The 23,300-nt window shown below is 37.1% G+C and overlaps 1 protein-coding gene across 4 annotated transcripts in view; it reads right to left on the bottom strand.

Moving 5' to 3' along the window:
• Positions 1 to 23,300, bottom strand: part of LOC149532273 (protein ORANGE, chloroplastic-like) — a 256,417-nt gene that overhangs the window by 165,594 nt on the left and 67,523 nt on the right. For 3 of the 4 annotated variants that reach the window (XM_089807785.1, XM_089807784.1, XM_089807786.1), the window contains exons 3-4: positions 16,543 to 16,659; positions 16,321 to 16,407 (exon numbers count right to left, since the gene is read on the bottom strand). The exons of the other annotated variant lie outside the window; for it this stretch is intronic. In XM_089807785.1, coding sequence (XP_089663911.1) covers positions 16,321 to 16,407; positions 16,543 to 16,659 — 204 coding nt within the window. The remainder of the gene's footprint in view (positions 1 to 16,320; positions 16,408 to 16,542; positions 16,660 to 23,300) is intronic. 4 annotated transcript variants of the gene reach the window in all.

Below are 23,300 nucleotides of genomic sequence, written 5' to 3'. Positions count from 1 at the left end.
CAAGGGTTAAATAAAAGAAGAACAATCTGTTTACCAACAGAATCATAGGGTAGTCATACGGATATAACCATACGGCACTTAAAAGAAAGCAGAAGGCAATGTGCTAACCTACCGTACAGCAAAGGGGAGAGTAATTGCAGTACGGCACATCAAGTAAAAAACTCACTAGGAACATACAAGAATACACCGTACGGCTGAAAATTTGCAGTAAACTAGAGATACACTGTACGACTGGAAATTTGCAGGAACCTGGGGGTGCACCGTACGGCTGTACTATCAGATTCCTTAGAAGAGGAGGCCGTACATGGTAGAAGTAGGATAGGGAACATATAGCATCAGCAATTGGAGAACTCAAAACAAAACAAGGAGCCATTCCGTATGCCAGAACAGGGAGACACATCTTCATTTGCCCATACAGCTAAGAGGATTACAGGAGTACCATACAAGGTACATGTAATGACCCTGCTCAAATCTGACCTTAAAATGCTGATTGAAGGCTCGAAGAATTTTGTCAAACACTTCACATACAAGGGTCGGATGACTGATATAACATTTCAGTTTGTTTTAATGACTTTTTTCTTCAATTAGCATCAATGAGAATGTTTACAAATAACTCTAAATTGACTAAACAATGACCTAACATGAATATACAATTTATTTTGACAATATTCAATGCATATATGTGACTGAAACTACCTGCAATATACAGCTACGGCAACTAGTAATTATAAAAAACACTTTGGATGCAACCTAAGATGACATTTATGCACTTACAGCCAAGTGGTATTTTAACAAACATTTGGTATGCATAATTATAACATTATTTATGCCAAAAAAGAGAACCTACAGCCAATTGACATTTTGACAAACAATTGGCATGCAAACTAATAAGTTGATCATGAATGGGAATAACATATTCAATTACAATAGTAGTTGACCAACAACTTATCTCCTTTGCAATAAAATGTCTACTACAATGATGCTATGAATTGGTCAAGACTCTTGGCTTACAATTGTTTGACAATAGTGCCAAATTTGATTTTTTGAGTATTCACTTATAGCAGCAAGTAAAATGCCTATGATGACAATGCAAACTACTTAGTGAATGCAAGAAGAACCTGGTAATGATGACGCCCAATGTTGTTGATGAAGAAACAATAAAAATCCAATGTGATAGGCACCTTCCAAGCTCAAATCAAAATACTCAAGCTGCTGCCCCTGTTCTTGGATAATTAATTGCAGCACCAAACGCCTTCCAATTTGCCCCTAAAATGATTGGCTTGACGATAGGAATTGAATGCAACAATACCCAGAATGATTAGCCTCCTCAATCAAAAGGTATGAGCAAAAATATGAGACACATAGGCTGATCAACCTCCATGACAGCAGATTATGAAGGTCTGTAATGATCCTGCTCAATAACATAATTAATCTCAGCAATACATCAGTTGCTGAAGTAACTTCTCCATCAAATGCAACAATACATCAGTTGTTGGAAGTACAATAATACATCAACTATTGTACCCAAATAATCTCCACCGTGAAGCACAAGATTGGACTTCTAAAGTAAAGCCACAATCAGCAATAATTCAACTGGTATCTCACAGCCTCAAAATTGCATAACCAATGAGAGTTTTCGTCCCCAAAGATCCTCCAATGGCTGAAACCTTAGCTGGCTTCTCCACCAAATAATCACATCAAATAATCATCAATTCCTGGATCATGAGAATGAGGCCCATGATGTCTATTTATACTTTTTCCTCAAGAGGTTGGCCCAAAATCTAGAAGCTTCCAGAAATTATTTTATTTTTAGTAAGTAACTTTATGATATATTATTTTATTTAAGTCACTTTATTAAATTAATTAAATATAAAGTTACTTTTTAATATTTATTTATTTGATAACTTTATAAATAATTAACTTAATACCACTTATTTATTTAATTAAAATAATTAATTAGTCATCCTCATAAAATATTCATAATTTTGGACAACTTAATTAAATTAATTAAATCAAATTACCTCCAAAATGGGGACATTACAGTACGGACCTTGTGTTGTCTAAAACACTTAAAATTTTAAAGAGAAATCACCATCTGTACAATCTCAGAAGGAGAAAAGACTGCAGTCGTACAGTAGAAAGAACCAAGGATGAAACAGTACATGAAGCATTGAGTGAGGGTCGTACAGAGCCATACAAATGCAAAGGTAGGAGAGGGATTTCTAAAACAAGATTGTATGGAGAGGTAACTAACCTAACCAATTTGTATTTAGCAAAATGACAGAAAGCGACAGTTATGCATTCAACTGGCAAAAGGGCTTGGAAAAAGAAACTAGACGAAAATTCAGCCATGAACAGGAATGCGAAGACATTGCCATCCAGACTCCGTGTAGTAGGGGGAACCAATATAGGGCCAAGCAAAAAGAAAGTGAAGCAACCAACACAGTTGGCTGCTACAGATATTCCTACAGCGCAAAATGTTACATTCGAAGGGTTGAATGGTGCAGAATGTCAAAAATTGAGGCAAGAGACACCAGATAACCATCATGTGAAGGCCAGCATTCGGAAAGCACAAGTGGAATGGGTGATACAAATGTCGGTATTCTATATTAGAGAAAATGAAGGGTTTCTACAAATCATGATAGAAACATATGATAGGTTCTCCCAAATCAGTACATTTGCTTAACTTGGATGCAACTTAGTGGTGTCATTCAAACCGGCCGACTTCACACGATTATTCGAGATACCTGGCCATGCTCAAGGGGGAAGGAAAATAGAAAGTAAACCTAAAAAGATGAGTCCAAAAGTAAAGATGCAGTTGATACAGCTCGTGTGTGGGGACCTCACGCAGGCGGAACAAGAAGCCCTTTTACACACATCAAGGGGCAGAGGGTTGAAGAAATCCAATGTGCAGGAAGGTCCCTGGTGCTGTCTGATGGATGTAGTGAAGAGTCACCTCACAGGCTCTAGTCGCGCCTCAGATATTTCATTTCCACATATACCGATGATGAATGGGATTTTGCATGGTTGGGTATATGATTGGGCAGCATTGTTGGCCGAATGGATGTCAAAAGTCATGACATTATAGCACAAGACATTCTACATGCCGCATTATGCCATCGGCCTATTTTTGGAGGCAACGACTAGAATGATCCCCAATGATGCATTGGAGGCCAAATCGAGACCACTCGCATGAGGCGAACCACCAATTATGCAATGGAGACATCTTGATACACTTGGCACCAAGCCCATCGGACAAAAATGACCGCGGCAAGACGATGGGAACACGGACAGTGGTCGGGAGGAGACCTCTTTGGAGGAAAGTGGGACCGATGGGGAAGAGGAAGAGGATGAGGAGGTAGAGGTAATTACAACTACGCCATTGAGATTCTGACGGCTTGCACTTTTAGCTACGGCACATTTGACTCCTATTGGTATACATGACATTCTGGGTTTTGGCCAACTCAGGCAGCTAGTACTAATGACACTAGTCTCGGTTGCAACGCAACCCGCCATAGAGACACAAGCTATTCTGGAGGCAGTAGCAGTGGCACATCCGTCACCAGCAGAGATAGCCACTCCGAAGGTAATGATGGAGCCTGCTCGTGAGGCTTTACCAGAGGCTAGAGATGAGACACTTGTACCTAATACTGAGAGGGACGCGGAGGTAGACTAATGGAGATACTAACAGGCGAGAGTTTGAGGGTGCCAAGTGTCTGATTGGACATAGTGGGTTCTGATGCAATGGTCACGGTGGATACGGCATTGTTAGCATCACCTGAGCGAGACAGAGAGCTGAACCAAGAAGTTGAGCACGTACCTGAGTATGTGGTTCCACTATACCCCAGCACCTCGAGTGGCGTACCTACAAACACCCACATAGGAAGCAGTTCCGGAGAAACCCTTCTAGGCACAGGAGGTGGAGCAAACACAGGATGAGGGACTACCGCATAGCGCTGTTGAGCATATGGCGGAAGTAGTGGAGAGGGCTATGAATGTGCAGCATGAACATCCAGTAGCACCTGAAGCAGGGATGAGAGAGACATTCTTCGCTGATATAGCAGCTCTAGCGACTCGGGCTCACCAAGTGGTGGCCTCTGCAGAGGTTCAGGCTTTGGACTCAGTAGTTAAGGAGCTAGAGGGAGTAGGATCCTTCATTAGATTAGGATGGCCGACTGCCTTTACAATTTGTTTCAAGGAACAGGATGGCCAAGTGTGAAAACTGCAAAGATGCGACAGGATTGGGCCACGACGAAAGGTCCTGGTATGGAGAGCCAAGTGGAGACTTTGACTCACCAGATAGTGGAGATACACAAGGAGGCATATTACACCCTGCAGAGGAGCCAGGCAGATCAAGTAGCAGCTGAGAGGGCTTGAGAGGAGTTAGCTGCCAAGTTAGCCATGGTGAGGGCAGCCTGGGAATCCGAGAGGGCAGCCCTGTTAGACAGACAGAGTCAGCTACAAAGATTGGCAGCAGAGAAGGAACAATTAGCAGCAGAGGAGCGAGTAGCAGATGAAAAGGAGAAAGAGCTGGGAGAAATTGCTGGGATGATGCAATCAGTTTTAGAACTTCAGATGGAGGCAGAAGCGGAATTGAAAGTTCGAAAGGAGCAAGTCTACAAGCTATGGGCAGAGCTCAATGAACTAAGGGAGCGGGCGGCCACTACGCCAGAGACGCATCCCTCTGTTTAGTACCTATACATTGATGTAATTAGTTGTTTATTTTGAGTTTTGTTGTATTGTCGTCCAGAGACGACTTTTCTTTTGGGGGGGATGATGTTGTCGGTCTATATTGTAGCCGACGGGTAGAATAGTATCCGAAAGGGCATGAGGGTTGAGTCACCCCTTCAGGAAGGTATATGTACACCGCCCGAAATGGACTTTGGATCATCATCATTGTAATCATTCGAATAATTGTAATGTGCATATTGTGTATATGAATAAAGTATTTGTTTTGTGTTATATCTTGCTATACTACATGCGTTAAGTATCATTTTACCTTGTACGGTAAACAATATATTCTTTAATAGCTCGTCATATGATTCCCTCACAATATTCTTTCTTCTCTACTTCATTTCATTATTAACATATATATATATATATATATATATATTATGAAAGTTAAATCAATATTTTTCTTTTATATACATTTATTCATTTTCTCAAATTAATATATATACCAGATATAAATCCGTATATATATGTATGTATGTATGTATGTATACTTTATATTCTGCAACCTTTTAATGTTTCTTAATTTTAAATCTCCTTCCTATATACTTCACGGCACCTTCTTTTTATATCTCACATGCTTCACATTCTGCTTCAACCGCAGACTTCTCTTCTCACACTTCTAACATATATAAATTTTCTGCTCACTTGCTACTTTCAATATATACTCCTCCTTTGATATATTGACAATAAATAGATGTGCGTTTTGAATAGGGACAACATACCTTTTCATCTTAATTAATTTCTTTTCACTATAATTATAGGACATCTTAATCGCACCTCTTCTTTTATTATGGTCAAATGATATCTTAATCGCACCTCTTCTTTTATTATGAATGCTTCTTTTAATGGACTTATAATTTTTAATAATATCATTATCCAAGGGTGCATATTATTTCCTTCACAGAGTATGTAACTTCATTTTGCAAATTTCTGAGAAACATTATATCCCTGAGAAATATTATAATGAATATTTTTTCATAGTTCCCGTAGAGCTCCATTTTCGACTCATGTTGATTCATTACTAGAAACCCACGATGGCTTATCTTGAGTGACATGACGATGACTTATCTTGAGTGACATGACGATGGCTTATCAGTATCTTTGAATGCACCTGATATTCGATGACACATACTCATTTTGTTCATACTCATTCATGGCATATTCATGTCTTTTTCACTGTTTCATTGATTCATCAAGTCAGCAATAACCGGTTATTTCTTATTACTACAGGCATATACAAATGCTGACTTGTCTTTTATCGTGCTCTATATTTTCTCTTTCTTCTTGCTATCACTTTTATTATTGCTGACTTGATTTCCATCACAGACCCGACTTCTGCATCCTTGACAGTTATGATCATTTTCTATTTATACACCAGTCACTCCCAACGCTCACGTTATATGATTGTGTGCCTATGAGTTTTTTGGTTTCATATGCCACGGTGGACTTACACTGGTTGCGTTAAATTAGATGGACTCTCCATTAAAACCCGATTAAATATATTCAATTATTTTTTATCTCCAAGCTATGACACCTTCCATTGACTTCAAACTCGTTGTTGGGCAGATTATGTCTTGTTCTGTTCGATGAAGATATCCATAGTCTTTGTACCACTTACTGTGAATTTGGTATTGACATAGACTTCAGATGCTACCGTGTAAGGTTGCTGTTCTATACAGATATGTATCGTCGCATATATATTATTGTCTTTCTATTGCCGTCACCAATCATAAACTGAGATTAACATCACAATAAGACCAATGTTGTTAAATGTTTCCCTGCCATTGAATTCCTAACACGCGTACGGGTCCTTTATGTGAACTTAATTATGTGAACCTCTGCTAAGATTTTACACTGTATCCACGTGTATGTGATTTATAGCTTTTATTACTGCTTATCATTGTCGTCAAAGCTTGGCTTTAAGTAACTGAATTGTATTATCTGTTTCTGCCATAAATTCTAAAAGATACACAGATGTATTTGTCATTACCTTGGGGAACCAATAACATTGCTGAATGTCATGCAGCTTTACTAGCAGTCAGGGTAGCAAGGAGAGAAGGAATTAAAAAGTTTCATTTGGAAGGGGATTCATTGATGGTTGTGCAAGCAATAACCAAAATGCAAACAACAGCATGACACCTGGAAGTCTTTATTAATCAAATCATAGCAGAATTGAGTTATTTTGAAGAATTCAAATTTTCACATATTAAAAGGGAAGGAAATGAAGAAGCAGATTTGTTATCCAAATGGGCACTATCACTGAATGATGAAAAAGTTAGAATCCAGCACTCAGATAAATTAAAAAATTTGAATTTAAGTCCAGAGAATGAGGTGTATTTATTAGCTAACAAAGATACAGTAAAAGGACGCGAAGGTAAGCAGGAGAGTAATGGAAAAGAATTAAATTAAAATCTCTAAAAAAGAGTGTGAATTCTCAGACTCGTGTGAGAAAAGACAAGTCATTAAGATTTGGGGAAAGTAATATGGGGGCATTAAATGCTTCATGTCCGATGGAGACTGAGAAAGCTCTATAAAATAGAAGGAGAGGAGCTAATGTTTATCATAATTTGGCAAGAACAAGGCGTTAGCAGTAGAGCCAATGGAGCCAACATTTACATTCAAAACAACAAAACAACAAAAGGCCCTGTTTGGGCATGTTGCAGATCATAGGTTAAAGAAAATGGTTAAGTGCCCATCAGTGGTGTAATCAAAGCTATGCAGGATACGCTTGGTCCGTTCTTCCAAGGGGCTGAACACAGGTGGAAGTTGCAGGTGGACATTGCGGCCATGATAACGGCTTGGGGGCTGCAGGTTGGCGAGCACGAACAAGTGGTAGGCTGGGTGATGAGTGAACTGTTTGAGGAAGAATTAATCCCAAACATGGATGCCCTATTGGAATGGGCTCACCCAGGTTGGGCCTTTGATTTTAGCGAAGGTTATGAATCCGAAGAGAAGGGTGCTGAAAAGGGGATTCTACCCTTTGTGAATTGGCCTAGAGGACAAGTCGACCATGAAATCTACACCAACGAATGCCGACATGCCTGGCAGGCTTTGAAATGTGCAATTTTGGAATTTAATGAGGAGAAAAGGAGGAGGGTGGTGCCACAAAATTTTCCAAAAGGGCAAACGCTCAGTAAGGAGCAAACACCAAGCATGATATGGAGACTGAGTGCTGAAATTTTAAAGGAGAAATGCTGAAGCAAAAGTCATCTTTTTTGGGAACGTCTAATGTAGGAAAAGCCACAGTCAAAGGAAATTATGAAGGTTTTCGAAAAGCGGAAGGTCAGGCAAGATGCCAATGCAGATGAGCAAATTTGTCTCGTTGCAGTTTTTGCTCATGGAGCCCAGATAAAGGAAAAATCTTTTGATTGGAGCAGACCATTTTTTGACTACGGTTGGATATCCGAGGATATGCGAATATGGATAGTCGTGTTTTGTTTTTGAAGTTATGTAAAAGATGTATTTGGCCTATTAAGAGGCTCTGTTGTGTGAGAATGTATAGGTCTTAGAATCTTTTGTGTAAAGATTGTCCAATAGATAGTGAAAAGAACCTTGTAGCTATGATGTAATCCTTCTATATATTATTAATAAAATAAATCCTATTACCAACCCAAAAAAAAAAAATTCATTTGCCAAAATACTGATTGCTCCAGTAAGAGCTTCATTGTTTGAAGTTTTCGTCACAAGGTCTTCTTTGCCATAATTGTTGAGTGTTCACTATTGTTATATTCGTAGTTTTGATTATACCAGTCTCTTCCATATATATTTGTCACACTTTGAATATAGCATATCGTAAAGTTATGGTGTCCATCATTATAATATTAATCAATTCCTTGTAGTTGACTTCAATGATGACTTTTCCTCCTTACTAATGATTATAAGGATTACTTAGGAGGACTCATCATGAGACAAGACAATGCATAACAAGGAGTGAGAAAAAACGACAAGAAGTCAAGATAAGTTCTAACTTTTGACTTAATTCTTAAGATTCTTAGAATAAAAATATACCCTTCTAGTATGCATTTGTAATCCTAAGGGAGACCTTATCTTGCCCTAGGCCTTTATGGATATCCCTTTATATCCTTTTATTATGATTTATCCATCTTTATAATTCTTAGGGAAGACTTTATCCCTTCCTAGGCCTCTATGGATATCCCTTTAGGACTATCCATCTCTATTTAATCATGTTGAGAAACTTCATCTCACCCTAAGGCCTCTATGGATATCCATTTAGGATTATCTATCTCTATAATTCTTTGGAGAGACTTTATCTCTTCCCAAGTGTCATAGTTACTTAGTATCATAGAATTCTCTTGAAGCCTTGTTGCCTCTTTTGTATCATTAAATTGTCATTACCATTCATGACTTTTGGTGTTTCCTTTTCTAGATTGTGATGTTGTCTTATATGGCTCGTCAATAACTTCCAAAGTGTTATTCTTTATATCACTAATGTTATCCTCTTTATGCTTCTCATTTGAAACTAACAATATGTTTCCTTACATTTGCAAATACAATATATGCTTTTGTAATAATCATTAACTTGACATAATATGCTTATGCTTTTCCAAAGCTATCTTACATCTTTACAACTCTTATCATGTCTTGTTCTTACAATTATTTGTTTTATCATTTAGATTATATTTTCTCTATCATAGATTTGCATTCACTATTTTCCACAGGATGGCACGATTACGCTCTGATACCACTATAATGTCCCCTTTCCGGATCTTGTTTACTTTGGTTTTTCTCTCAAAATTTAATAAATAATTTCCTATTATTGCTCCTATTTTTTTTTCTTGGAATGAAGTATCCGTTATTGAAAAGGTAACCGCCTTTCATTAGAATTAAGTCACCACATTTCATTATTATCTTTGAAAGTAATATATTATTCCCCAAATTTCTCTCCCTTCACGAAAACATGGTTAACAAAATGTCCTCCACAATCACTTGTCAACTGGAGTGGGATCCCGTACCTTGTAATAATTTGTTCATATAAAAACTTTGTTGTGCTGACTGCAGAATTGTCTGGTAATGCACGTGCCTCCACCCATTTAGTTAAGTACTTCGTCGCTACCATGATGTATCGGCACCTTGTTTTACTCACCTTCAACGGTCCAATAAAATCCAATCCCCACCTCTCAAAAAGTTCCTGTGCGTGCGAGGGATTCAAAGGCATAAAATCTCTCTTCAATGGTTTCCCGGCACGTTGGCATGTATCACACGCAACGACCCACTCCCTGGCGTCGTTGTATACAGTCAGCCACCATAGCCTTGCCAAAAGTATCTTCCGCGCAGTAGTATCCGGCCCCATGTGTCCTCTCACCACGCCTTCGTGTGCTTCATTCAGTACGTTCGAAATTTCCCCTTCGAGGACACACCGCCTTAGAATCTGATCCGGTTCCATTTTATACAGTAGTCCATTAATTAACGGAAATGTCCGACTCCTTAGCACCAATTTTTGTCTTTCGTTCAGTGGCATGTCGCTTGGAAACTGCCCCATCGATAGATATTCTCCAATGCGTGTGTACTAGGCTGGTAGTACTGTAACATGAAAAAGTTGCGCATCTGGAATATCATCATTAACTGCTTCAAGTGGCTCCCCCGATTTTATTCTCGACAGGTGATCTGCACTCACATGACTCTTCCCTGGCCGTACCACGATCTTAACTGTGAACTCTTGTAATAATAACAACCATCGGCTTATTCTTCCTTGAATAATTGGCTTATTGACCAAGTATTGTAATGCTTGATGATCTACGTAGAACACAAATGGAGTAGCCAACAAGTAGTGTCGAAACTTTTGTACTGCATATAACATCCCCAACGCCTCTCGCTCCATGGTACTGTAATTTCTCTCCGCTTTCGACAACAATCTACTTGCAAAGTACACTAGATGGTCCAACCCGTGGTCACCAGTCTGCGCCAGTGTTGCTCCGATGGCATAATTTGAGGCATCTACATGGACATGAAATTCTTTATCCCAATTCGGATAAGCCAAAATCGGAGCCGTAGCCAACCTTGTCCTCAATCCCTCAAAGGCTTCATTTTGCTCAATGTCCAATCTGTAAGGTTCACCCTTGCAGGTGAGTTTGTCCAGCGGATAAGCAAATTTTGCATAGTTTTTAATAAACCTTCGGTAATAACCGATTACGTAGACCTTGTCTGGATCCATCTTCAATCCCTCTTTACAAACTATATGCCTAAGCAGCTTCCCCTATGGCACCATGAACCTACACTTTTTCGGGTTCAATGCTAATCTTGCTCACCTACACCTCTCCATACACTCTCCTAACGCCATTATGTGTTTGTTTTCTATGCTAAAAATTGACCAATCATCTAAAAATGCCTTAAAATTTCCAATAGACATCTTATCAAATATATACAGGATAATCCTTTGGAAAGTCGCCGGAGCATTACATAATCTGAACGACATACTGTCGTATGCATATACTCCATCCTCGACGATGAATGTCGTTTTTAATTTATCCTCCTCAACGATGGATATTTGATTATACCTTGAGAATCCGTCCATGAATGAGTAAATTTCATGCCCCGCCACTTCCTCCAAAATGTTATCTGTAAACGGTATTGGGAACGGGTCTTTAATTGTTACGGCATTTAGGCATCGAAAATCCACATATATTCTTATCTGTGTCGTATCATTTTTCAAGGATATCACAATCGATGATACCCACTCACTTGTCTGCACTTTAAAGATGATACCAGCCTCTAGCATCCTGTCAATCTCTTCCGTGACCCGCGCTGCATAGTTTTTGTTCATTCGGTACGATCGCTTTCGTACTGGTACTGCGCCTTCGATTAATGGTATCCGATGGACACATAGTTCTGGTGGTACTCCTTTTAAGTCCTTATACGTCCAAGCAAAAACATCTTTGTACTCCATGAATATTCTGAATGTTGCCGCCTTCAATACTGGGTTCCAATCGTCTCCTACAAGAATGTTCTTCGGATTTTCCTCATCACCCAAGTTCGTTGTTTTCACTATCGGCTCTTCATACTTTATTGGCTTATCTTTACTGAACGTATGGGCAGGTGTTTCATCCACTTGCGCTTCTCCCTCCTTTAGTTCATTGTACTCCCTTGGAAATTCATGGCCTTTTCCATCCTCGACACTCAAAATATTGTAGCTTGGAAAGACCTCATAATCTTCCATTTGCCAGTGTAGCAATCCGTTTACTAAATCTAGGTCGTCATCAATTGACCCTCCTCCTAATCTCAGCACCCCTTCATTATCTGGTTCCATCCTTTTTTTCCCTCCGTCATCATTCTCGCCTTCGCCTTCTGAGTCCGACGATGCTACTTCTTCTCCTACCATTTGTGTATGCAAATCGATTATAAATCTCCTACCTCCTTTCTCCATAGACAGGGTGTTTCTTTTCCAATCATGCTTTACCTTAGCTTACACCAGCCACCCCCGTCCCAGGATGGCATCATACCCTCTTCTCTTTAGTGGAATGACTACGAAATCCAGTAAAAATGGTTGTGTCCCAATTCTTACCGGCTGTGCCATCAGAGTGCCCAAGGGTTTTATCCCATGTTGATCTGTTGTAAGTAACTGAAAGGTGGGTGGCCATAGTGTTGGTTGTCCAAGTTTTTTCTAGATATCTTCCGGCAGCACGTTCACTCCCGATCCTCCATCTACTATTGTATCCGTTAGCACCATACCCAGAATGCCAATCTCCACCACTGCTGGGTGTCTACTTGTCGTAAGTGCTAGTAACATCGGGTCTGTTGCTGCTGCTGTCGTGGTTGTTTCCTTACTATCCTTTGCTCCCTCAGTCACTCTCGGGGACGGTGTCATATTTATAATAGCCATACGCAACTGTGGCATGGTGAGAAGATCATTTAATTTAATTGGCACTTCTGTTTGCATTATCTGTTTCACCATGTTTTGTTCCGCCAAGTTTCTTTTCGGAGCTTCAGCAATGTCTTTTACTTGTGACCTCTCCGCTTTCATTTGCTTCTCTATCTCTGTTCGGGCTTTTTGTAACCTCTCCTTCTCTTCTTCCACATTCAGATATTTTGCTTTCCTCACCTGCTCTCGCGTGATCGCCAACACGTTCTCATCACATGTTTCAATACTTAATAAATTTACGCCTTGCTTTGGACATTTTGAATCTTCATGGTCCCCTGGACCACACCATCTGCACAGTAGCTGCGGCGTCTCCTTCGTAGTACAGTCCCTCGCAAAGTGACCCCAAAGATTACATGCCCAGCACTGTATCATCGGTCGTCCACTCGCATCATATTGTATTCTACTCCGACCTCCATTGTTATTATTATTGTTTCCACCCCTTCCGCATCTATTATTATTTCGATATCCACCTGAAGTTGCATCATTGCCCGTGTTATTGCTATTGTTCGATGCTTCTTGCGTTAGTAACACCTGCAGGTGTCCTTTTGCTTTCAAGTTAAATGGGCACTCTTTCAGGAAATGCCCCAGCACCTGGCAGATGTCACAAAACTGCTTCTTCGGGCATGAACCCTTCGTATGGCCGTCCTCCTTGCAATCTGTGCACCATAGTTCTCATTTTACTATATCTGATTTTTTTTCCAAATTTTTTAATTCTTTCATCATCCGAAGCATGTCTTTCTATAGTGCTTTCACTTTCTTGTTCGATTCCTCATCACTACTACTACTTTCCGAGGATGAATCGTCTGAATCAGAGGATTTATGCTTCTTCTTCTTCTTACTCGTCTTCTGTTCGCTTTCCAAATCCATGGCACAAGTATACACATCGGCATACGACGCTGGTGGTACAATCTTCATTTTATTTAAGAGCTGGCCGTAGCCCCTCCACGAACCACCGTTTTTTCAGCCCATCCGCTAGTTGCCTCTCCTTCTTTCAAATCAATTCTTTCAGTTGCCTAGCATAGGTTCGGACTGTCTCATTCTTTCCTTGTTTGGTGCTATATATCTCTGCCACTATTTCATTATCATCTCGAAGCAATCTGAATTCTGCTATAAATTCTTTTTTAACATTCTCCCATGTATTAAGTTTCTGAGGACTAGTGTCAAAAAACCAATCTATCGCCACACCCCCTAGGGTCACTGGAAATTGTCTTACCCAATCATCCTCATCTGTCACACCATTTGCCATCCATATGGTTTCACAAGTTTTACAATGTCTGATAGGGTCTGTTGAACCATCACCGTGAAACTTGGGTAACTTTTCTTTAGGGCCTGCCATCGTTACTTTCCTTTGATTCTGAGGTACTTGTGTACTCGCACTGTTCTGAGCTCCCGCGCTGTTTTGTGCTTCCACGCTATTCTGAACTCCCGTGCTGTTCTGGATAACAGTCTTGTTTCCAACAACTGCATTGTCTGGTGAAAAGTCTTCAAGTGACGTTGTTCTATTCTTTCCTTGAAGTGACGTTGTTCTATTCTTTCCTTGTATCCGTTCGTCCGGTGTATCAGGAACGAAGAGATCACTCCACGCTCGTGCTCCCTCGGCACTCCGAGCCGTACGAGTTGTTTCCCTTCTGTTCGGACACTCTCCCCTCAACATATACAGGTTAAGGAATTCTTCCCTTATTTCCTCCACCAAATTCAAGTCTTGTCGAGTTTCTTCCAGCAATTCCTCGGCACTCCTCAACCTACTAGGTGAGTGCACTCCCTCCGTCTGTGCCTCTTCACCCCTTCAGTGCCCCTCGGCAATCTGCTGAAGTCTATGTCTGCGCTCTGCTTGCTATGTTAAAATTAAAATTTCTTTTGCTGTACTTAGTTCATTTTTATCTTTTACCTTATTCCGATCCTTGTTTGGCAAATTCGGCATTAATCTTCATATCATTCCTTCATTCCAGGTACGTCTGGCAATGGCGCCAAATGTTTACCGTACAGAGTAAGAAGTTTAACACGTGTATAGCACGACTCAATGCAGAACAGGGACTTTATTCATGTATGCACTTGCTGATTACAATCCGATTACAATGACTACAATGATCAATGATGATTCCAAAGTCCATCTCGGACATGTACATATACCTTTCCGAAGGAGTGACTAAAGAGTCACGCGCCCGTTCGGATTCTACTCTACCCGTCGGCTACATTATACATTTACTGACAACACTTGTCTCAAAACTGAAACATTTTTCCTTTATATCTTCCAAAATGGAGAAGTGCACCTCTTCATCATGTCTTATCTTTGCAATGGTCACAACATTTTTACAATTACTATTCCTTTGAAGAGTAACAAAACTTCATTATTATTGCCCTTTGGAAGAGACAAAACTTGTCATAATTACCACCCTTTATAAGAGTCGCAACCCTTCATCATTGTCGTCTTTTAAAAGAGTCATAATTTTTCATTATTGCTGCCCCTTTAGAAGTCACAACCTTTCAGATTAATACCCTTTATTACTTCCTATACTCTTTTTTCTTCCTTAAACTTCTCCCCTTCCAAATGAAGTTATCTTCTCCCATTTTATATCTCATGTTTAAGAGAGTCGCAACTTTTCATTTCATGCCTCTTGACCCTTCATTAATTTAACTAAGTTTAATTATGTTATATTCTAATTTTATTGTTTTATATTTTATTTTTAATTCTATTCTTTTTAATTTATTTATTTTTAATAGGATTAATTACTAATTAATATTGGTTAATAAACAAATTATATTTTATTCTCATATTTTTAATATTATTGATTTAACTATATTATAATTATATGTTTTACATAATATTATTCTTTTAAATCTTTAAATTTAATAATGTTATTTATCTATTAAATTCTTCTTTATTATTATTTATTAAAATAAATTATATTACTGAATTATTTATTTATTTGACCACATTTTAATATTATTTTGTTATGATATTGACTATATTATATTAATTTACTAATCAATGTCTCATATTATTATATTAAATATATTATTTTATATCAATGATGGATTTATTATTAATCTATTTCTTTAAATTTGAATTATTATGGTTGTTTATTACTATTTATCTATTTATGTCTAATATTCTCATCTACATGTTGAATCTTCCTTTTAGAAGAGGACATCAAAATTGGGGGACATGCCATTAGGATTCTCCTAATATCAACCAATTATATAAAGGCACCACCATGTGGGCCAATAAGAAAATTACAATGCTCTTGAGAGCCAATGAAAAAGTACTAGACTTGGCATAATATGATTGAATGTTCTTGGACATGTGGAACTTGAATTTCCTCGTTGGTAGAAGACAGTCAAGTGCTACCTTAGCATCCTTATCTTGCAGACTTGATCAATCTTTTGGTGGAGAGAAAATATCTCTACCTTTCTTTTCTAGATCCCCCTATGATTTCGTAAAGGAAATATATATATAACAGATTTTTAAGCACTATTGACCTGACAACATATTCCACTGCTTCTTTAAAAATAATTGGATTGCAATCTGCATAACCACTGATATTTTTGTCCCCATTGACTGATTTTGCAATTTGGTCACTTACAATTATATTATTCTTTCTTCAACATCACTATGAATATTTCCATACAATGATTTAACCAAATTATTCCTTACTAAACAAGAAGCCATCAATATTAGCTCTAATACTTCATCATATGCAAATACTTACAGTGGGGGCAAGTAGGCCACCAAATATAATGATTCCGGTGATAAGCGAGAAGCATGATGCATAATATAGCTTCAAATTTGCTGGGGTCTAAGTGTGAAGACAATATGTTAGATAAATAATTGTAATCAATCTCTTAATTCTCTAGATAGGATGTGAAAATATCACAAACAATAAAAATTTATTATAAACCAGTAATTATTGGCATGTGGGATTTGAACTCACCAGAGGAGGAAGGAAGGGGATGAAAGATGGAAAATTAGGCATCTCATTTTCCACTTCATTGTTGATGATGCCCAACTCAGCATTTTTTATCCTCTGTTGTATCCTAAGTCTTCTAATCTAAAACATTCACAACATTCCGCCCAAGTTTTTAATATAGACATATTATACGATACATAGATCAGAGAGGCAATGGAAAACTTCATTCAACTAAATCCATCTCACAAATTTACTATCATTACCAATTAAGATTACATACCCAAGAAGTAAAGAGATTCTAACTACATTTCCTGTCAAGCATATGAAGTAAATTAAAGAAAAAAACTCCATGCACACAGTATCGAATGCACAAAAAGACACTCTGCTTTAAATGTTACAATACTAAAGATACAAGAGAAACAAAATAGATAGATTTGTCTAACCACCATACTGTTAACATATCAAAAATATTATTTTAGAACCAGAAGTGTCAATGACATGCAGAAATGTACCATTGATAATAAAAGAAAGAAACACATAACATTTATGAAAGAGCTAAGTAGAAAAGATTACAAAGGATTGCAGTATTGTAAATTTTATTCTCTCTATTGATCTGGAATAGCACACTTGCAGACACTATGAAGTCCCTAAATGACATCCCTCAAGGTTCCATAAGATTTTATATGTTGAAAAAATTGTTATCCAAGAGATCTAGATGACTGTCATTCAACGCTTAAGAGGGAAGGTACATGTCTCCTACAATCTATGACCAAGGTCTCATCTATGGGAATGGAACTCATAAATATTGCCTCAACAAGGAGGTTGAGCATATTATCCTAGTGGCAACAAGGATTTGCAAAGTTGAGGTTACTGTCTAACAGCCCAAGTTAATGATCAATAGCACATGTATGTATTAAACAAACAAACATATCGTACTCTTACCAAAGATTATGTTGCACTTGTCTCTGATGTAGAAATTTGGTAACATATTTAATAATAAAACAAAAATATGCAGCTAAGGATTGAAAGGTGAGTCACAAACAAAAATTGAAAATATATTATGCGGTGACACACCCTTATATCTGTATTTATAGGATAGTTATTCAATCACACAGTGGATAATTGTTTGGGGAATAAACAGCCACTTATTAACTCCTGATTCTTATTTACTAGTCCAACTCAGTAACAACATAAGTGCATCCATTCCACAAGACAACAAACTGGGGATACCAAGTCAGAGTTTACATACACACTAATAGTGTCAAATTGAATACGGCATATAATAAATTATAAGTTGAACTTGTGCATTGGAAAAGAAGACTAAAAGAGAGAATCAAATCAGCATTTCCACTTGAAATGATGAATGATGATCTGGTGAATGATCACACTTTTGTACAATCTATAACGGCTTGATAAGTACATCTGAGTACCTGTCTTTTTTTACTCCATAGTACACATTCACGATGTCTTATGCAAGTTGATTGAGAAATAAAGTTAAGTTGCATTTACTATTTATAATTGATTGCACAGAATTGCACATGATCAGCCACAAATGAGCTACTCTTTTCTTTTTGTGCTAAGAAAACACTAATGAATTGTTGGTGTTTCAATTTGTCTCTTTTGTACAACAATTTTTTTCTTCAAATCTGAAGGAAACTCCCTGAGACTTAACTAAAAGTAAATGAATCAATACATATTTACACCATACAAATCACCATTGGATTTGCATTTAAAATCAAATATTACTTTGACTATGTTTTTGCCCTGGATGCTGTACCAAGCTATCAATAACAAAGGCTCCAGTGAGTTTTTCAAGTTAACGTGGACTAAGAACTCAACCATGAAACAAAAGCAACTTCCTACTAGTTGAATCAAAGACTAATGTTTAGATACAAACAAGGATTTGATTACTTAAAACCAAAAAACTCTTACTTCGCAATAACTCATATGGTCAGAATATTTAAAAAATCAGGACTAGGCAAAAACCCAAGGAAAAATTGGCATTAACTCGGCAATTTTATCAAACATTTTATACAAAAAAATGTTAAAAGACATTCTTCAAAATCACACATACTATTAAGTATGTGAGCATACTACTAATTTCCATCATACATAAATTAAAGTTAGAATTCGAATCTACCATAGACCAAAGTTGCCCAATCTAATTTGGAAGGTTGTGAAATAATAACGTCTAAGAATGGCACACTCAAGAGTTATATCCCAATTCTCCATTACCCCGTCATTGTAATAAAAAATGGGGATTTGGGAGTGAAGACCCCAATGAGTTGTGCCCCTCATGGGAGTCTTGCAACAACAGCCCCAATGAGGTTGAAGGGCAACCAAACCCAAATTAACCTCTTCGAAAACTTTACCACCAATAAAAATCATGTTTTTTACTACAAGGAAGAAAAAAATTATATGAATTTGGAGGAGTTTTTAATACAATACACATGATTGTCTTATTGGAAAAATATTGCCGGGAGTTCTTTGAAAACTCGTTGGAGAGTTTTTCGAAAACTCGTTGGAGAGTTTTCAAATGAGTCACTTGCTAGCATTTTGACTTCAGCAAACTCACAAGTCAAGAGAGTTTTTGGAGAGATTTTCAACTATGCTCAAAACCTCGGATATCGGATTCCTCTAAAATGCTCTAGAATCTGATTCAGGTTCTATTTTAGTTCGAATTCTTTATAGATTTATATTAGGCTCTTGTAGGATCTTGGGCAGCTAGGTTCCTTATGGGTCCTACTCTAAAGAACCCACAGGGAACCCAGCTGCCCGAGAGGAACCTTACCAAAATCCAAGTGGAAACTAGGGGAATCCATGGAGCACCCGAAAATGGGCCCCATGTGACATTTTTAATTTTTTTTAAATCTAAGTACCTTTGAAAACCCTAATTTCAGCCGTAGACCATGCATTTGATCATTCGATGATATTTTACTAATTCATTGATTATAATGAAGATAAATTTGAATATTAGATATAAAATATGGCTTGTAATCTGATTTTTCATTGGGTAATGACATTTCAAGACTTTTGCAAAATATAAATAGGATATATAAAGTATTTAATTTAGAATTTTATTGGCAATTTTGCATTTATGTGTATCACACTTCTAACTTATTATTATTTAATGTTCGAAGTTTTGAACCAAAGATGAATGAACATCAAACATGCTACATGAATGAATCTATGATGTATATATAAATATTAAAAAATTTAATATATCAATATGTATATATATAATATATTGAAAATACCTCTCTCTGTACACACTAGTTGTATCGAATCCACAAACCCAAAGTCAAACTCGAATTTGTATCAAAATCAGGATCAATACCTCAGCTCAAAACCAATGGATGTTATTTATTGGTTACATTTTAGAACATGTTACCATGGACACAAGAAACAATAAAACAAAATAACATCAAATGCTTCCATGCAAAGTTATTACTTTGATGAAGAACATATCAACACAATCTAACAAGATTGTTCAATTTAGTTCCACTTAGGAAATTACAAACAAGCAATTTACCATTGCCAAGTAACATGAATAGTTGGATGGATCATATAGCATAAGCATAACATTTATTGTCCTTCAATAAAATCAATTTAACACATTAACTTGACTCAGGCTCCAAATAACACATTTTGTAGAATAAGTATGGTATCCATTCTCATCACACTACATATATATAAATAACATGTTTTTCACCTTTCTTGAAGCTTCAAAACATTAATAAATGATTTCAAAGTAATTATATCCCCGTCCTCTAATAATTATAGAAAATATTACTTTCTTTTGGTTTCTATTCTTCACCTCATGCATCCAATTGATTCAAGAGCATCGATCTTCTAATTTTGTATCTATTTTTTTATCGATCCTCGTCTATTCTAGAAAATAGTAAACCATTAATACGCTTCCTCTTCAATATGAAATTCCAAACTTTCATTATTTTTTTCTTCTCTACTTCGCTTTATATGGTGTTCAACTTTCACTTGGGCCCATATACTAATTTTTGGTTAGTACCAAGTGAAGCTTTTATCACAGAGTGGGTCATGGGGAAACATCTCAAAGTCAAAAAAAAAAAAAAAGGTTGTTGAAATTCACAAGGGATGGAACAAAGGATCTCATGCAGCATTACAAGACATGCAAAAAAATTTAGTCGGCAAATGGACAAACAAACCAAGCTGAGTGGGTGGTACAACTTCCCGCAACATTATGCACGGTGATAATAGACTAGTTCTCTAATATAAACAAAAGAAAGGTGGGCACATGGTCTGACTTGAAGAAGGTATTCGAGGAAGAGTTCACAATGCTTTAGGATGATAAAGAGATTGTAGGAGAGATCTACACGACAAAGTAGAGCAAGTACTATGAGAACACACAATTGGTGGCTCAAGGAGCTGATCCTAAAAATGAAGAATCAACCAATGGATGGACAAATGAAACTCTGGCTGTGGAGGGATTGAAACCCTCCTTGAGAAAAAAGATTAATGTTATTCTCCCAATGTCATATGAGGATGCTTGTAGTTGGACCATGGATATAGAAAGTGACAACAAAACATCGTGGAAAAAGAACCAATCAAATGATGATGACTCCTCTCAGAAAGGAGTTGTAAGGATGAGAAAGAAAGCAAAAATGTGCAAGCATTGGAAAAGGACATGAATTGGATGATGAAAGCATACAAGGCAATGAAGGGGAGTAATAGCAACAATAAAGGGGAACTATTGTGCATAGACTGCAAGGAAGAAGGTCACACAAGAGGCATATCTCCTAAAAAGGCATTATGTGACATTTGTCAAGTATTGGGACGCTCCGACAAAGAGTGCCCATATAATATCAAGACCAAAAGTGCACAAGTGCTCTTTGTGCAAGAGAAACCATCGATGGTCACAACAGCAGCAACCACCCCCACAATAGTCAGCCATTACAACAGCATCATTTGATGGTTGTTGAAATAGCCAAAGATGTGGTAAAAACAATAATAACGGAAGCCAGATAAAGTACAATGACAAAGGTTGCCCATTAATTCACTGTCAAGCTTATAACCAATAGGAACACTTCGCTCAAGATTGATCGAAAGGGGAGAATTCAAAGCATCTGAGCAAATGGTGTGGTCCTAGCAACCATGACAACATGAACTACCCAAAGTCGAGAGTAAACCTATTGAATATTGGCAAGTTGAGAGAGGAAGGGGTGTTGCAATCACAAGAGCACAAGCAAAGAGAGAGACATACCTAGACCCCCATATGGAAAAGGAGAGGTTAAACGAAGCTAAGGATAACATTGGGAAAGAAATAATGGAGAAAAGTATAACAAATGATACTTCCTTTCTATGTACGAAGTTCGAGCAAAATTTCTTGCAACAAGTGTTGCAAATAGAAGTGCCAATAAAGATGAAAGACCTTTTGGAGGCTATGCTACGACTGAGGGTGGCTATCATGAGCACCAAAATTGTGCCTATCCGTATGGAGGCACCCCAAAGAGAGATTCTAGTCATCGGGTGCCTTCCGTTGTAGTGGAAATGGGTATTATATTGGGCACAACCTTCACCAATACCACTATGAATAGAGGATCACAGGTGAACATACTACTAGAGGAAGCGGAAAAAATTAGGGAAGTCGATGTTATGGCCATCAAAATTGTAATGACCCCTTTTTGGTAATTTCTCATTTTTCCTTTAATTTATATTCTAGCTCTCCAAATTTTCATTTCTCCCCTTCTTCCCGAGTTCAATACTTCTCCTATATAAGATATAATAAGAAGAGACACGCCTTCTCAAATAATTATTAATATTAATATAGGTTATTATTTATTAACATAATAATATTAATTAATTTGTATATTATTAATATCATTTCGACTATTTCATATTAAATAGAATATAAATAACTCATAAATTAAATAATATGTTATTAATATTAAGAAATGATATTATTGAATTTTAAGATTTAATATTATTAGATTATAGTATTTAAGTTTATTTAACAATATTAAGTTTATGAGGTAGATTAAATATTTTAATAACATCTATTAAAAACATTATTTAGTTATATTATTTCATTTATTTATAACTTTAATCATTATTTATTGTACAATAGTATTTATTTATTTATTTATCTATCTTTATAAAAGTATTATTAGTTATTTATAATTATTATATATATTACCTATTTTCTGTATCTTAATAATTATTAAATATTATTTTAGTGGGGTTATCACAGTCCTCCCCTCTCGAATTTGCTTGTCCTCGAGCAATTGGTTTGATCATCATTAATTTATAGTCTGGATTCATTCTCTTTCCTGCATATGTGTTAGACACTTGCAAAGTAAATATATTAGTATATAATAGCATGTACAAGAACATATGAATGAAGATACAAAGTAGACACATTAATGCATGAAAAAACAATGCAAACACAATGTAGACACATGAATGCAAGAAGACACGAAGAAGACATGAAGCAAACACAGTGATGCATGAAGACACGATGTAGACACATAGTATACATGTTAGAACCTTGCTTACAAATTGAAATAAGAAAAGGTAAGAAAATGTTTTACCACCTTGATTGTGAATGTCGTGCTCCTTTCCCCTATCTCGAAATCAAAAGTTAGATTGGAAAATGCATATTTTCTATAGCTAGTACTATAATAGGGTGTATCATTCCATAGTGGATGGAAAATTTATTGCGGCTTTGAGTTTGGACACGCTCAGCTTGGGGCTCCCTTAGATTTTTAATCTATATTGGGATTTGTGCGCCCCAACGCGACCGATTT

This window comes from Cupressus sempervirens, chromosome 10 (genome assembly GCF_028749045.1).
Source record: "Cupressus sempervirens isolate cs-2001-9-10 chromosome 10, ASM2874904v1, whole genome shotgun sequence".
Classification (NCBI taxonomy): Eukaryota; Viridiplantae; Streptophyta; class Pinopsida; order Cupressales; family Cupressaceae; genus Cupressus; species Cupressus sempervirens.
Note: the sequence above shows the minus strand (reverse complement) of the source record. Positions and strands in the feature narration are given on the sequence as shown.